The sequence below is a fragment of the Nyctibius grandis genome, chromosome 1 (assembly GCF_013368605.1).
Source record: "Nyctibius grandis isolate bNycGra1 chromosome 1, bNycGra1.pri, whole genome shotgun sequence".
Lineage (NCBI taxonomy): Eukaryota > Metazoa > Chordata > Aves > Nyctibiiformes > Nyctibiidae > Nyctibius > Nyctibius grandis.
This window is the reverse complement of record NC_090658.1, coordinates 39,416,882-39,434,480: the sequence shown is the minus strand read 5'-3', so window position 1 is coordinate 39,434,480 and position 17,599 is coordinate 39,416,882. Positions and strand designations below refer to the sequence as shown.

The 17,599-nt window shown below is 43.7% G+C and overlaps 1 protein-coding gene across 1 annotated transcript in view; it reads right to left on the bottom strand.

Annotated features, from left to right (window-relative positions):
• Positions 1-14,860, bottom strand: part of LOC137660811 (protein ELYS-like) — a 49,409-nt gene extending 34,549 nt beyond the window's left edge. The window contains exons 1-9 of the mRNA XM_068395885.1: positions 14,775-14,860; positions 13,289-13,376; positions 12,971-13,099; positions 8,419-8,545; positions 7,108-7,361; positions 3,588-3,768; positions 2,592-2,799; positions 1,180-1,296; positions 107-191 (exon numbers count right to left, since the gene is read on the bottom strand). Coding sequence (XP_068251986.1) covers positions 107-191; positions 1,180-1,296; positions 2,592-2,799; positions 3,588-3,768; positions 7,108-7,361; positions 8,419-8,539 — 966 coding nt within the window. The 5' untranslated portion in view covers positions 8,540-8,545; positions 12,971-13,099; positions 13,289-13,376; positions 14,775-14,860. The remainder of the gene's footprint in view (positions 1-106; positions 192-1,179; positions 1,297-2,591; positions 2,800-3,587; positions 3,769-7,107; positions 7,362-8,418; positions 8,546-12,970; positions 13,100-13,288; positions 13,377-14,774) is intronic.
• Positions 14,861-17,599: the final 2,739 nt, after the last annotated feature.

Sequence of the window (17,599 nt, the reverse complement as noted above, 5' to 3'; positions counted from 1 at the left end):
AATTAAGTTCTGAATTTTGATGGTAAATATTAGCCCTGCCAACTTAACAGATACTCACTTAGAGAAAATTACTATTTTCATCTTTTCACATACATGCACGTCTTACCTCATACATGACTTGTCCTGATGCCAAGCGTTTTCTGTCACCAAATGCTAACTGCAACAGGTGTAAACTCACAGCAGCACCTTCACTGCAAAAGGTATAAATGATGAAAGTTGGTTACAAAGCTGCTTTATACTCCTCACTATCATTGTACTGGATCGAGACTGAACACTTCTTAATAGCATGCTCTTGCTGAAAAGAAAAACACCACTTCTCAACACATGCTAATTGGTCACATTTATCCAGCCACTAAAATATAAAGGGGGAAATTTTGACACTAACAGCTTCAGGGGCAAATGCTAACCAGGCAATTTGAAAGCTTTACTATCTTCTATGGACTCAACATTGTTGGAAATAGCTCTTAGCAATGAAGAGTTCTCAGTGCAAATCTGCTTTACAGTCAAACTTTGAAAGATTGCCTGCTCCATGAACAGCTGAGCTGATCAAATAGCTTGCTGATGCTGAAAGAGAGAGAGATCTTTCTCCCCTTCCCTTCCCAACAAAGTTCCAGCCCCTCTCTTGCATACACTGCACCCTTCCACATTCTGATTTGATTCATTAGACCAGCAGGAAACCATTGACTTTTCTGCTGAACAGTGATCATTCTCTCCCAGGTGAGCTGAACTGGCTCACAAAGGCTCCAAAGACTGCTGAAGTTGGCACGAGGTCACCAGCAATACTGGCACCTCCCTCCTTTAGGGGCAGCACACTGTTGTATTGGCACATATAGTGTTCCAGATCTGCAGCCTCAACTCCTTTTGATAGTATTTTAGTAGCATGGTGCAAATATCAAACAAATTGTGAAGCAGTCATCAAGAAACAAACGAAATCCTTTAAGAATGCAAGCACAAAAATAGAGCCACTGTTGCTTTGCCTTCTTTCAGAGCTAGGAACTAGTAAGTCCCTCTTCACACCTGTTAATTCCTGTAAAAATTCCCTTGTAAGCCTAAGACCTTCCGTACCTGAGGGAATCTCCTGCACAGCTAAAGAAACAAACCAAATATATATGCATCAACTCTGTGTGAACCAATACAAAAAAAAATTATTTCAGTGGTTTATTGTAAGTTTTTATTCACCTTTCTTGTGTAGACTGGACAGCCCACAAGTAGCAGCAATTGTGAGGATCATTCTCAGGCTCTTGAAAAGTAACAGCATAGACAGGAATCCTTCCTCCTTCAAGCTGAGAGTGGTGCCTACAGGTTTATACAAAAAAAAAAAAAAAAAAAAAAAAAAAAGAAAAAGAAAAAAGAGAAAAGGTGAGCGTACTGGCCCCAAACTGTTTGTAGAAGCACCTTCAGAGAAAAAAACACCTTACAAGGGACACCACAAAGTACAGAAGATCATGCTTCCACCTCAAATAAGTGAGTCAAGGAAGCGCCTACTTTCTGTGAAAGTCAAGAGGTGAGGAAATTACTGTCCATCAAATGCAATCACCTGGGTTTAAGTCCTCCTCTGTCTGAGAAGGAGGAACATAAACGATGACTTCAGCTGCCAGGCAAAAGATTGTTCCTACTGTTGTACCCACCTTCAATATTGAACTTAAAATGCAGCATATCTTCTGAGCAGATTTAAAATAGAGCCAAACAGAAGTAGTTTCTCGTTTCTTTACTTGCACAATGTAAATCATTTTTCTTCCAGGCTTCCAGACCTTATTTGTACCTGCACAATCTATTCTTGCCACCTAATTATTCCTCCACTGTCTGTTTATGCATCCAAGAGTTTCTGGTGAGTCACTGCAGATTTGCTTAAGTGAATCCCTCTCTGAATTTGCTCAAATATTTCAAGTGGGATTGCTTCATGGCAGATTCAAAATCATCTCCTAATTTTTCTATTGCTTATATATTTACATGTGCCTTATTTTCTACTTCAAGTGTTCCAAGCAAACTTTCATTCACATGCATCATTGCCTTGGAATGGGTCAATCCCCTGTTTCAGTCAAGGCTGAAATGTAGGGAAGAATATCTTTTCAGGCACAGATCAGCTATTGGGTTTTTCATGCCTCACCAGTTTCACCCTGGACACTTTAAAGAGTATTACCACCAAAATCACACTGTTAGCATACTTAAGCCTTTCAATGTATGCCCTAATTGCAGGAACTGGTTCTGAAAAATAATTTCTAGAATCTGTTTCATCAAAATGCACACATTGCCTGGTTTCACTGAATACTATTGGGAGAACAAACTGTCTTAGAGAAATCAGCTCTATCACATCCTAACTGCTTGACACAACCCAAAGAAGCATGCTTTCCACAATTCCTCAATCCACACAGGTACAATAAGGAAATCATCCTAGTCCATTGGGGAGAAGGTGGTCCACTTAACCCATGTATGACTTGACAGTTATTTCAGAAGAGGATTTCTAAACATCCCAAGATTACACTCAAAATCTCCATCCCTGAAAAAGTTCTCTTTAAATTAACATACTTCCCGAAGCAAAAAATTGGGACCCCTGCACCTCCAGGCATGGCCAAGTGTAAAGGCCTACTTACTCCCTCTTCAAAGTTTTCATATTCCAGAGTGACAGGTAGCCATCTGAAAAACCCACAACGAGCTGATTGCTTCTGCTTATGTAGTAGAGGGTTGGTATCGCTGTTCCTGAAGGATTTTGTAATTGAAAACAGAGATGTCTTCCTTCTCTGGTCACAGTTTCTCTTCTTTGTGCAACTTCAGCAGGCACTCTAGTGACAACTTCTAGATCTACACACACAAAACAATGCAATAAATGAGTATGTTATGCCATTTAGGTTGCATTTGAAACACTGATGTGACAACATGTATAATCTAATTCTGCCGTCCCAGGCAAAATGCCCATTTATGAAACACTTTTTTTGCTATTTCCACCTTGTATGCATTCAAAGAACATAAGAACTCTCTGATCAGACAGGTATTCTCACTCGTAGTTCAAAACCAAATAAAAGTGTAACCTACACAGACAAATTCTTCTTGGACTCTCTGAATCAGGAGTTTCGGCCTCATGATGAAGCTATTAGAGGTGACATCAGCTCCTGAAGCCACTCTTGTAATTGCCAAAACAGTGTATGAAATCTGAACGCACACATTAGAGATTTCATTCATCCAAATGCATGACTTTTGATAAGTCGCATTTGTTTTAAAAAACAAGCCTAAAATTTGCCCCAAGTCAATTAACAGAAGCCGAAGAACACGCCCAAGACATAGGGCCCCTCTGACACAACTGCCTCTCAGGCAGCTGCACTGACTCTGATCGGAAAATTCCTACACCTCACTGGCAAGAACCGTGGTGACATAGGGGTCTTGGTGGGAGGGGGGCATTTATAACGTCAGGAAGAGTATGAAGCCACTCCCATTTCTAATCCGTTCCAGACTATACAATGTCAAACCGCCATCTGTAATCAGTAGTCATAAATGTCTGCACACCAGTGTCTTCAAAGTGGGATGCATATTGTTTATTTAAAAGACACAAGTTTTCTTACTTTGAAATTCAAGTTTCAAAACTGCAAGCTTACCCGATGCTTCTACTTCATTCTGACTGCAGGACAAATCATCCAAACAAAGGTCAACCAGAAGCAGGTGACCAACGTCTGTAGCCACTGCTACCACTCCAAAGAGCCATCGCAGGCTCTGATGTAGGTGCAGGGTGCTCACACTGGCTCCTCCACAATTAGTTATGGGTTCTATAGCAGTTACCTACAGGAAAATGACAAGTTAATATTCAAGCTGTTTGACAAGCTAAATAGAAACCACTCAAAAGTGAAGCCAGAATTAGCACATCAGAAACAAGAAAGTAAATGCCAGATCATAAGACTTAGAAACACAGCAGTCTTTCCATAGGGAAAAAAAAAAAGCAAAAGCCCTGCACAAAAATCCATTCCTGCCTTCTACTTACTAGATTTCCTACAGTTATTTACCCAAATTAACTTCAACTTAAATGGTGCCTTGTCTTGTTAGAGCTTCCCAATTTCCATTTCCTACTTCAAAATAATTATATGCAAGAAACTTGATCATATTTAAGGGACTTAAGTAAGAAAGACAAAACCAAATCTAGTTCTCTCAATTCTCCCACTGCTCACAGCCCAGCAGCACTGGGATACAGTCTGTGCCGCCTTTGCCAAACAGGAGCCAGGATACATCACGGCTCCAAGTCAGACGAGGCAGCGGCCAAGTTGCATGGTAGACACACCATTTCCATGTGAATGAAATGTTTTTAGGAAGTGTTGAAGGGACATACAAGCTTAGCAAAACTTACACTAGTTCTCATTTAGAATGAAAAGAACGACCAGATAAAGTAAGAAAAGATTTCGATGCACACCAGCACTTTTATCAATGTTAACAGAAATCTCAAAAGCCAGCCTAGAACAAGGGCAAAAAGAGCAGCAGCTTGTTAGAGAAAAAGCTAACTCCAGCTAAGGACGAAGCGCCCACTGCTCTCTAACGTGCCAAGCAGTCTGCATGCAACTTTCTCACAAGGTGAAGACAGACCTTTCAGCACCCGCAACACAGCCCAGGACAACACTGACTGCTATAGCAGAGATACAAGCGCGTGAAGACTCCTGCACTAAAGCTATACGACAAAAGAACACAGGCTATCGTTTGGCCTTCTTACAAAATGTAACACAATGAAAGCAGCAAGATTTACATCAACAACAAAGTTTTGCATGAAAGTAAAGCAAAGAAGTGAGCGTCACAAGGTAGTCCAAAAATGTTTCCCTGTTTTAACACTTTGATTTTCCATTTAGAAGCTCCTGAAGCTGCATATTTTTCCACTACACTATGCACTGGCTGTTCATGTTCTGCTAAGCTACAGCCAGCTCATTCTGGGAATGAATAAAGAAAACTTTTCTCAGCTCACTGAATCTGAATGCTACCCTTCTGCCTCATACAAACCAGGAAAATTTGTGAAAATACCATTCAATAGTTCTGAAACATACAACCATTACAAACCAATTTAATATAATTAATCTTTTAAAGTCAGATTTGGTTTTAGTAGAATCCAATTCGAATAATACTCCAGTAACATTATCAGTTTTCTGCTGCATTTCACAGGTATATCCAGAGGGCAATGAGAGATGTTCTAGAAAAAAAAATATGCCAAAATTCCTTCTAAGCTTGTGAGTTTGGTTTTTTTATTGATTCTTTCCTTTACTCTCTGAATGACTACACACCTACTCTTACACTAAGAGGCAGTCATACAGTCACTCTAAATGCCCTGTATTAATACACTAATGGCTTGACACCTTGGACCAGAGTTACACTAAGTCAGGGTTAACCTGTAACAACTTAGTTGTCCACAGAAGACATATCCACATGGAAAACAGTCCATAAGTTAAGGTGCTCATTAAAGCCTTAAAACAGTAACGACAAAAACTGCAGAAAGTGATGGTAAGAACACATCTGCATTTTACTTTTAAAAATAATCCGTGTGAAAATCAGAGAAAGTTTCCCGCAGATTAAAAACGCATTTTGTGTAACGTATAATTTGGAACTACGAGTTACAGAATAAATGGAAACCATATGGGCAGTGGCCAAGCTCAAGTTTTATCTCCTTGTTTTCTTACCCTTACTCCCACTCACAACTTAGAAGTTAACAGTCCAACTAGCAATACCTGTGTCCTGTCTATGCTGATCTAACTAACCTAAGAGCAAAAAGATAGGAAGCAAAATGAAAGCAACAGACCAAACATGCCTGTACTCACCAGGATTCAGGGCATAAGAGTACAAATTCAGATAAGCTTTGGCTTGATTCCAAAATTCATGACCTTCATCACACAACAGCCAAATTTTGCCACCAAGGCTTCTTCATATTCTCTCTGGAACCTCATTTTGGTACAGAAAAGCTCCCTAATACAACTGGTAGTTATAACTACATTTTGTTTCAAACCACTTCTGTAGACACAGATTCCATATGTGACATGGTCCTTCTTAACCTTTCCTTTTCCTATCCCCAGCTTACTTCGATTTAAGAAAAAAACCTTAACAAAGCTGTGTCATTTCTCACAAACATAATTTACTTATTCACTATATGCTTATGTCAGCACACAGCTTGCCTTTCCATCTAAAACTCTAAGATTTATCAAGATGATCGGCAAACCAACACAGAGGAGCATCAACCCAACTCTCATCTTTAGAAATCACCACAACACAAATGATGACAACTAGTAATCACGCGGTAGCATTACAAGCAAACAGAACTCCACCTGTCTTCTAGCAAGTCAAACCAAATCCCCTCATGGAAAGCTCAGTCATAACTAAGTATTTATTTGTTGCAGATTCTAAGGTGATCAAAACAGAGTGAATCTTGATGTTCTATTAACTTACACTGATTCTTGTTTACACGAGCACAATGAGACTAGGGGACATCACATCATTTGAGTTTAAGGGTTATGGAAGACAGAAAAAAACTAGTAACATTACACCAGTGTATCCCATCTACACAAACACAGTATTCAATAAGCAGAGATTCAAGGACTGCAGATTCCAAGTCAATCTATCAACAACCTGTCAGACAACTCACTCGAGGCTCTTTTTTCCTATCCCCAGTCAACATAAAAATGTGTTCTGCTCTCAAGTCACCTGCTTGCTAGTCCGAGATTCATGGGGAAGTCATTTACAGCACAACTAGGGAAGTCTGAGACATTTTAAAGACAGTAGTTCTGACAGAAATTAAGCATTTCCTAAGTGTCTGTTACAGATACTGTAAAGAATGTGGGTTTTTTCCTTTTTCACTCTGGCCAAAAAAAAGCTACTTTTCAATGCCTTTTTGTGGAAGTGGAGAATTAGGTAACCATGTGCACTACAATAAAACCAGAAAACTTGTTTTACTCTCAGTAAACTCAAAAGACAATGGTACTGTTAAGCCCAAGATTTTACATCAAGGCTCTCTTGACCGATACTCTGAAGTGACAGGTTGTTAATGTAAAAGGGAAAAAGTACTTCCTACAACGAGACGCTCCAAAGCTTTTCCTGAAACACGAATATGCAGCACCTAACAACATAAAACCTTCGTTTCTCCGGTTACAAGGTACGTACCCTTCCTGGGAGAACGACCGCTTTAACCACTCTTGATATTCCAAGGTCGTACAGACAGAGAACACTTCCCTCTGCTTCTTCCAATGCAACCAGTAGTCCAGTTCTCTTCTGCCAGGAAAACTCCTTTACCACACGCACAGTGGGACGCTGATCATTTACTCCACTGAAACAGTATGCAGAGAGCCGCTCTCCTGTCATGGAGTTCACTACCTCAAGTTGAGGACCACAGGCCAACCATGCTAGGCCCTTTCTCCCTGTAAGAGAAAAGAAAGCTGACTACAGCAAATTTCCCACACAAGACTGAAAACAACTGAAAAGCCACAGTCACTGCCCCATTCCTTCAATAAAAGGACCTAACAGAGGTAGACCAACTTACCTCATTCTGGTCAATTCCTTACAATCACCCAGTGAAATCCTCAAGCAATACATCCTAAAATTAACAACCTTGTTATTTTACATTGGTACCTGGCAGTCCTGCACTGAAGAATTTTGATTGTTTGGGATAAAGATTACAAGATATTGATCTACAGTCTTTATACCATATTCGGCTTGGTTTTGCTAGAAATCATCTAAATACATAAGGGAATACAAGTCTTAAAGCATACTTCAAATATAACAAATCTAAGCCAATTCATTTCTAATTAATTTTACTTGACACATGCCTACTTTGGGCAGGGCTGAGAAATGACATAAGATTCTACCTGGCCTTAACCGAGGCCTAGACATCCAGGCAGGCACCCAGCGCTACTTTCGGATCACCTAGGAAGTCAGCTACCTCATCTGCTTAGCCACTTTCAGCAGCTCTCACTGGCTACTCATCTGAATCCTATTCAATACTTTGGAAATAGGGCTGCAGCGCTTAGCAGGCTTATCCTCTTCCTTATGGTTTTATCCAGAGTAGAAAAGAAAAAGTAGGGGGTTTGGCCTCTGTAACATTGGAGAGGAACTATTTCTGCGTGTGCTGTTACGACAGTCATAGAGCTTGAGCTGGTGCAAATCAATACAGCCCAAAACAACACTATTACTTTTCTGAAAACTGCCTTTTATTAATGAAAAGTTGAGGAGGGCTCACTGACTCACCATGTTTAGGGAAATTATTTTAATAGCACAAGATTGGTGTGAGTTGTTGTAATTTCAAAGTTGAAATCTTTTCATACTTTTAATTGTTAAAACATCCTTTTTGTTCTCTCAAAACCTGATGCATCTTAACAGCACCAACATGACACAGTTGATACTACGACTCTATGCTTCAGGTAACCTCCAGACAAAAATTACTTTGTACCAAGACCAGATTTATAGGAGAATGCTCACCTCCAGAAAACTTCCCACACAGCACAGAATCTAGGGTTATCTCATCTTCCCCAAGTGCCTGAACAGTCACCTCTGGAAACCGCAGCAGACTGCTCGTTACCTGAGCCGTTAGCTCTCGCATTCTTCACTGTAAATAAAGAAGAAAATGCAAAAATGGACTCAAGTCAGCCATAAATATTTTCGAGACTGACAGAAGTTTCACCAGTATGCAGTGAAAAATCTCCTATCCGTCACCTGTAGCTCTTCTCCTTAAAAAAATGGCACTCAGGACAGTTTTTAATCTCACAGCAGAGCAAAAGAAGAACCCTTGGCTTTTCTGATGCCTACAAAAAATGGCACAGACGTATTGACAAGATAACAGGAAAAAAAAACATTACACTGACTTCAAGTCTACACACATAGGTTAGTAAGACGCGATTTGAGAAAAAATACTTATTTTAAAAAGCTTCTCAGTAACAGGTATAAGTTTGCATTTGTCCTTTCCCTTCATTTTATACTTTATTATTTATTGTCAGTTGTCTTCTGGTAGACTTCACCATTCATTTATGTCTTGTTCACTTTCTGTACGTTTATTTTAAACATTAAGGAATACTAAGTTCTTAACTGCCTTCATTCTCAATTTCTTCCAGAAAATGTACTGGTGATATTGTCACGTTTCAAGCAATACAGACTTCCATGGCTCATCAATCAGACAGTGCTTTTCCATACGCTTATGATGTAAACATAGCACCGCACTTCGAAACACTGACTTTTTTCTATACTTAAATCCTCCTATTCCTTATTCCAGTCCCTTCCTTCCTAGTGCCTGTCCTTATCACAGCTCTGCAGTATTTTACTAAAGTTTATAGGCCTTTCACACAGTTTCCACACTTCTGCAGGTGCTCCACAAAGAGGTCACATGTCAGTATGTCAAGACAGACTTTTTTGTGTCTTCTTTACCCCCTCCCTTCAGGTATTTATATGCACTGATAAGATCCCCCCTGAGCCTTCTCTTCTCCAGGCTGAACAGTCCCAGCTCTCCCAGCCTTTCCTCTCAGGAAAGATGCTCCAGTCCCCTCTCACCATCTTTGTAGCCCTTTGCTATGCTCTCTCCAGTACCTCCAGATCTCTCTTGTGAGGCTGGGGAGCCCAGACTTGGACACAGCACTGCAGGTGTGGCCTCACCAGTGCTGATTAGGGGAAGGATCACCTCCCTCCACCTGCTGGAAACGCTCCTCCTCAAGCAGCCCAGGACACCATCAGCTGCCTTTGCTGCAAAGGCGCATTGCTGGCTCGCAGTCAGCTTGGTGTCCACCAGGATGCCCAGGCCTTTTCTGCCAAGCTGTTTTCCACTGGGTCATTTCTTTCCCGCTTAGGCAGAAAACCTCCCCACGATGTTTCAGGGAAAAACCCTACATTTAACCTCAAACCTAAGTTCTAGTCTAAAAAGCCTGGCCAGCTGATCTGCAAAAACATTCGCAACACGTGCAACAGGTCCAGGGTTTTGGTGACTCTCTCCTACCAATTTAAGTACTCTCTCCACCACACAAGTGAAACACCACCACACCAGCAAAGGCCTGGCAACACTAGTTCTCTAAAACTGTATCTGACAGGTTACTAGGTAGAAGATGTGAAAATAACAGAAGCCTGATTAAGTTCATTTCACTGCTTAAAAAGCAAACCCCAGGCAAATCAGGGCAGGAAAACGAGCTGATGCAGTAAGTGAAAGAGGAGCTGTCCTCAGCGGAACAGGACACAGTCCTGTGTGCCCAAACGCATGTGGCAGCTGCCAGCCAAGACTGATACTCCAGACTGATGGGCCTAAGAAGGCACTTGGGCTACCACGTTTAGCCAGACACCCCAAACGAGGTTCAGCATTCCTGACAGAACTAACTCCCTACATTTCCCATCATTTTACCAAACATGATCAGGAAGCAATTATTAGACCTGAAAGACTGACACCATGCTTCTTTCCATTGGCAGAAGCTCCACACCTGGAGTCACGCTTTGTTAAGGAAGAAATCAAGCACTTTTGTTTAAGCCAGCAACTTTGCTGCATGTGGCACGCTTCACGCAAAAATCAAGAGACCCCTCACAAAATGCACTGGATTCCAGTAAAGCTGTGCTCTCCCCAGTAAACCCAGCCCTCTTCCCGCGATCGCCGCTCTACGCAGAGGGCGAACTTCCCGCCTCCTCCGTTTGGCAGTTACCCACGTTGAAGCAGAGAAACGGTTCACGAAGAGCAACGGGGAGGGGAGCAGCATATGGCCGTTCAGTGAAGGTGTGCCTTGAATGATTCACTAGTCAGGGCATCAGCAGACCCCTTCTTTCCCAGAGCAGCCCATCGTGCACTCCTTGGCTCTTACACACCACAGCCGCCTACTGAAATGCTTCTGTCTGCCCAAAGAAGTCAAGCTAACATTGGTTGCTTTCAGACACATGCCCAAAATTAAAAGCACTATTGTTTTTTGGTTTCCCCTTGTTGAACTGCATGAGGTTCCTGTCAGCCCATTTCTCCAGCCTGTCCAGATCCCTCTGGATGGCAGCATGAGCCACTGGTGTGTCACCACTCTTCCCAGTTTTCCATCATCAGACAGGTTGCTGAGGGTACACTCTGCTCCATCATCCACATCATTAATGAAAACACTGAACAATCAAGTCCCACCCCAGCCCCAAAGTAGCCTGATTTAAAATATTCAGTTGGTCAATCCTCCCTTAAGGGAGAACACTGACTATGACAACACATACTAAGGAACTTTAGGAAACAGCACAAAATTCAAAAAAAAGACCATATATCATCGTAGTCAATAAAAAATAAATCTTTTTTGTAAATAAGCACAGAGATGTCTGAAAAACAAGTCTGTGTGCTAAGTGCTTCATGATTACTAATAATACATCAGAGTTTTAGCAAGACAGTCTTAAGAAAAAGAGTGAACAAGTATCTTCCAGTAGGGCAGGTAACAGCATTCAGGAAAACTTCTCATCTGCACGCTCTCCATGAGTCACCCTGCCTTGGCCACTCCCACCTGGACAGGCCAAGAGCACAGAGGAAATGCCTGAACTTTCTGTGGCCAAATTGGAAATCCAATTTTAAGATACTCTACTGGGGAGATTTGAGTTGAAAAACAAACCACTCACCACCCCAAACTCCTCACCAAATCAGAAAGAATTCTTCTCTGCTGGAAAGCTCACACCTTGACACAGTGTAGCCCTGTCTACAGCGCACATCAAATGTGCTTATCAGTCCAACAGCACCAGTGAGAACCACCAAATAACTAACAAACACCCCAACATCTGGACCATTCACGTAACTTTAAATTTAATCATGCTGCAGTTGTTAACTGCATAGAAAAGCATGTGAAAATGCCAGAGCATCAGGCATGCCCAGGCTTCCTCTAGTAAGCCAAGGGGCATTTTAAACACTTGTTTTCTAGACATCTGTCTTGGCAAGATGGAACTAGGAAGGGAAAATCCATAATGAGTTATGGACAGTATATCTAGTGGTCTGGTTATTAGGATGTTTTACTTGCATCGTTCTGCCAAGTTAAAGCAAGGATTACTGGCAAAGCAAAACAGGGGGAAACCAGTTAGAGATCGGTTAAAGGCATGAAGCCTCTCCTTGGAGAGATAGAGCCAACACTAGCTGTGTTTCAGCTGTCTTTGAAAACAATAACTACAATCACATTCCTATTTCTGTCTGTTAGAAACCAGATCAGTGTAAAACGTCACAGGCTTACGCCATGCTCAGGAATAAACCAGAATCCAACCTCCCGGCTGTATCCTATACCAAAGCGGTCTGTGTACAAGTTGTCACAATCACCATTCTTCTTCACCCTGCATACTTACGACTTCCAAACATCATGAACTACTTCCAAAGAAATGAACATGTCACAAGTCATAGATGGATGACAGTGTTTTGGACTTAAAAGATCCATAAAAAAAAGAAAAATGACATGTTCAAGCAGAATTACACACAGCCAAGTCAGAATTCTGGGATGTCAGTTTTGACTGACAACAGTACATGAAAATCAAAGGCCAACAATGATACAGGCTTACTGAAGAAAAAGCTAAAAATATGGTCAGTTGTAGCTGAAGATATGATTTCACAAAACATGTTGACTTCACCACCACCGAGAGAGGCTTTGCTGCCGCCTCCCATCTCTCCATCTGCTTCTTTGTTCTACTACTGTATTCCTGGGGCTTACCTTGCACTGACTTGAACTCTTTTCAGAGCACTTTATGAGCTCAGTTAACTCCCTAAGCAGACAGGAAACTAACACAGAAAAGTAGTCAGTTTTTTACCAGTTTAGAGAGTTAAACTGGCTTGCAGAGGGAACTAGTAAGCATAAAAGTTGGCACAAGGAAGGAGGTAGGACAATGCATTGGGAAGGAGAGGCAATTCCTTCATCTCCATTTTGTGGCAGTAAGCTGTTATACTAGCTCATACACGTGTGAAACTACACGCAGTTTGCAAGGAGAGCTGAAAAACCCTTTACTTTTAGCAAGGACACCACCCAAGACACAGTCAGTCAACTTTTAACCCCTCCTTGCACGTAGAGACTCGCTATCTCACCGATAAAGGCTGCAGGTGACAGGCATCATTCTTTCATTCAGCCAGATGTAGAAGCTAATGGGATTTCAGGGAAGTGTTACTTGGTGATCAGAGAATGGACATCGTGCGACACTATTCAGACCACATTTTCTAAGGAAACAGGACAAAGAGCGGGAAGAAGCCAAAGAAGAAGAAATGGAAGAAAAAATAAGTTCTTTTGAGAAAAACAGCAACCACTTTGCTGAATAACAGGTAAAGATGACAATTATTGAATTTTTTGAATTATTACTAACAACTGGTTCAATGACATTTTCCCCAGAAAAACAGGAAGCAACTCACAAGCACTGGAGAAGCAGTAGATGGAACAGACACTTTCTGGACCTTAGTAGTCAGGTTCTGTGAATCTGCGCTTTGCCATGTTTCACTCCTGCAGAAAGAGGATTTAGTGAGTGAGTTAGCAAGTGATATAGTGGGTACCACTAGGTCACTTCTTTCCCACTTAGGCAGAAAACCTGTAAAACTATACCCAACAGCTCACTAGGCAGAAGATGTGAAACTAACAGAAGCCTGATTAAGTTCATTTCACTGCTTAAAAAGCAAACCCCAGGCAAATCAGGGCAGGAAAACGAGCTGATGCAGTAAGTGAATGAGGAGCTGTCCTCAGCAGAACAGGACACAGTCCTGTGTGCCCAAACGCATGTGGCAGCTGCCAGCCAAGACTGATACAATCCTCCAGACTGATGGGCCTAAGAAGGCACTTGGGCTACCACGTTTAGCCAGACACCCCAAACGAGGTTCAGCATTCCTGACAGAACTAACTCCCTACATTTCCCATCATTTTACCAAACATGATCAGGAAGCAATTATTAGACCTGAAAGACTGACACCACGCTTCTTTCCATTGGCAGAAGCTCCACACCTGGAGTCACGCTTTGTTAAGGAAGAAATCAAGCACTTTTGTTTAAGCCAGCAACTTTGCTGCGTGTGGCACGCTTCACGCAAAAATCAAGAGACCCCTCACAAAATGCACTGGATTCCAGTAAAGCTGTGCTCTCCCCAGTAAACCCAGCCCTCTTCCCGCGATCGCCGCTCTACGCAGAGGGCGAACTTCCCGCCTCCTCCTGGAAAACGACACCGAAAGAGAGGAGGGGGGGAAATGGGGAAAGAATAAAATTGGGAGGTGGGGGGAACACCTCCAAAAAGTGACCGAAGGAGCGAGAGGCGGGGGCGTGCACCGGCCGGGCGGCGGGCGGCCGGGCAGGAGGCGCATCTCCCGGCGGCAGCCGTCACACCTCCCACGCCCCACAGCCTCTGACGGCCGCTTCCCGGCTGCGGAGCCTCGCACGCCGCCGCCACCTCCCATGTGCGCTGCCCAGGCCTTCCCCGCCGCAAGCGGGCCTCGTACGGTGGGGCACGGCGTCGCAGCCCAGGCGGTCACTTACATAAGGCGCCGGGCCCGCCGAGGGCCCCCGCTGCGCCAGCGGCGGCGGTGCCGGCCTAGCCGCCTCAGGAGCGCCCAGTACCTGCCGCTACGGGGGAAGGAGAGAAGGCGGGCGGGCGCTACCGCCACCTCCGCCTTTTTTTCTCCGCGCCGCTCCCTCCCACCCCCCCCAGCCCGTTTTTCCCCCGTACATGCCGATGAGGGCGGCGGCATCTCCCGCAACGGCTGTAACGGCCTCCGCCTGCCCCGGGCTTGCCCGGCCGTTCCGCGCTCGGTTCGTGCGCAGCCGAATGCGCCCCGTCCCGCGCGCAGCTCCCGCCCTACCCGCGCACCCCTCTGCGCTCCGCTCCGCGCCGCCCCCCTCCCCCCGCGCGCGGCACCCACCTCGCTCGCTCACCCGCCGCGCGGGGGGCGGGGCGGGGGGCGGAGTTCTCGCGAGAGCTGCCGCGGCCACCGCGGGAATTTTGAAATCCGCAGGAGACGGCGCGGGGCAGTGGCCGCCCCCGGACTACGTGTCCCAGCGTGCCGCGCGCCGCCAGCCGTTCCGCTCCCGGCTTCCTTCCGGTGCGGGCCGGTTTCGCGCGGGGCACGCCGGGAGCTGTAGTTCCTGGCCACTGCAGCGCCCGTCTCCTCGGGGGTGTGAAGGGGCGGTGTCGTTTTGCCTCCGGCCACAGCGGCCACCTCCGCCGCCGGGGCGTCTGGGAGGAGGGCGATCCCAGAGCCCACAGGGAGCACTGCCACCCACGGCAAAACCACCCGCCCTGCAGAGCCCACTCTCGGCCCACAGCACCTCACCCTGTGGGGCTGGGCCTGCCCCCCGGTCCCGCCAAGAGGAAACCCACCGTGGCTGGGAGATGGCCTGCTCGGGCCAGCCTTGCCTACGCCTGTCCTCATAACAGGGACCGCCCGTCCCCCTTGTGCCAGCCCTACCTACGCGTGTCCCTCTGATCACAGGGGCCACCTGTCCTCCGTGGGGCATTTTATTGCTTTTGAAAATGGGTTTCAGAGGAGCTCAGCCCTCCCCACGTGTAAGGCCCTGCTAGCCAGGGCAGCATCCCTTGCCATTGGGCTCCACTCCTGGCAAGCTTAGCCTGGAAATCGAACTCTTCACTAGTAGTTTGCAGGCTTGGTTTGTGGTTTTTTACACCTCATTACAGACGCTTGCCAGCACAGCTGTATCATCAGCAACTACAATCTTGGCTGTGTCAGTGAAAACTCAGGAGAAGATGCAACCGTATTTCAGTGAAACTTAAGCCTGGTGCCAATGTGTGAGGTGTCTGTAAAGGTGGTGGTTCTATTTAAGCATCCTTCAGCAGTCAGAATGGGGTTTATGCCAGGAGTATTTCCTTGTAAAATATGCTAAGTGCCAATGAGAAGAGGACTTTGTACATTTTGTAAACAAACAGGTTTCCAGGCATGTTTGATTCCTGGTCTCTAGTTTATTGCAGCTGTTCCTACTTGACTGCAAAGGTCTAAAGAGCAAGGAAGCAGAAACATAGCTAGACTTTCATTAAATAATACTGGCAATTAAAAGTACTTAAAATAGTTTGGCTCTAGACATTAGATAAAATTTTAAACTAAAAAATACCCATATGGCAGCATAAATAAGCATTTCTTTCCAAATAGAAACCATGACTATTGCACGCATTTACCACTGAAGAGAGGGCAGCTAGAGTTTGTACAGTTTACCTGTACAAAACTATTCTTTACAACCATCATGAAGATAGTGCTTTGTGTTGATTTGCCAAGCTTTGTGACCTTCTTTCGATTTACTTTACAACACAAAGTACATGTCACCTTGGCAAGATGATACTTACCCTTTTGGGTTTTGCCTCTTGGAGGTAGAACATCAGCAACGTTAGGAGAGAGAAGTATCACTGTACTTGTGAATTACTGTTCCTTGAATCCTAGTTCATGACTTTTGGTGCCCTGGATGTTGTTTCAGTTAGGATGAGACAGCGATAGCAGACTGATGTATCTCTTGTGCGACACTGTTTATGTACAAAGAATGAGCAAAGTCCCACTTTCTTGCACTGAGCAAGAATTAGATGACAGAAGATACTTCCAACCCCCTTTCCACCTAATAATTGCCACTAGGACCCCATCTTTTTCTCCAGGTAGCCAAGAACTAGGCATTTTGTTCTTTTTTATCATGTGTATTCAAATCTCCATCAACACTCAGAAGACAGTTTTTAATTAGTCTGCACAGGCCTGTTCAAAATGTGGTACTCCTTTTATTTCAGCTACCAAAAGAGTTCGATTTCTTTTATACTTATCTTCAATAAAAGAAATCCATTAGCTGTTCCAGCTTCAACAGAGCATAATGCAGTCACTAACACACTTAAATGGCAGCCACCTAGTTTCTTTTATGTGTTTTGCTGTTGTCACAAGTTAAGTAAAGCTCACTGAACTTGCAGTAGTGCCTGCAAGTTCCTGCAGCATAATTTCTTTTCATCCCTCAGTTTAAACTAAGGGACTACAAACCTTCTGTTTTCAACTTTAAAAACAAAAGGAGAGAACTTTGGTCTTTGGCATTTTAACAGAATTTTCACTTTCATGCTATTTTTTCTCCAACCCATGTAGTATCCTTCACAAAGAGATTAATTGCACATCGCATTCAAGATAATTTTCATTACGATTTACAATTTGTCCAGAAAATACCACAGCTATTGTCACTCCAGCAGTTTAACACCTACCTTTTTTCTCACATTTCCACATGTATGTCCTAAAATACCTTACAAACAGTAAGAGTGAAAATCAGAATACAAGCCAGTTCTTGCATTTCAGACCTCTTCAGCACATCCATAATGAGTTTAATTGATTTTGGAGCAAAGCAGGTAAACTGTGAGATGAACTTTTAAACCCGCAACACAGTAATACATGCTCAAAAAGGTTTACCGAAAAAAAAAAAAACGAACCACGTAATAACACTAAATGATCCTCCTTGAGATTCCCATATACTGTTTCAGAACAATAGCTTCTTGTAAGTAAGGACTAATCTGTTTCCCATCACAGCAAGGACTCCCTGTTAGAGTCCGAATTTCTTTACAGACACAAATTTATTCAACACAAAATTCAGAAGAAAAAAAAACCCTCAATATAAAATATTTCCACTGAACACTCTAGAGTATAACCTACACACACCATCTAAGGCGCATGATTCAAAGACGACTAGCAGACACCCACCTCTTTCTTCACCTCCTCTTTCC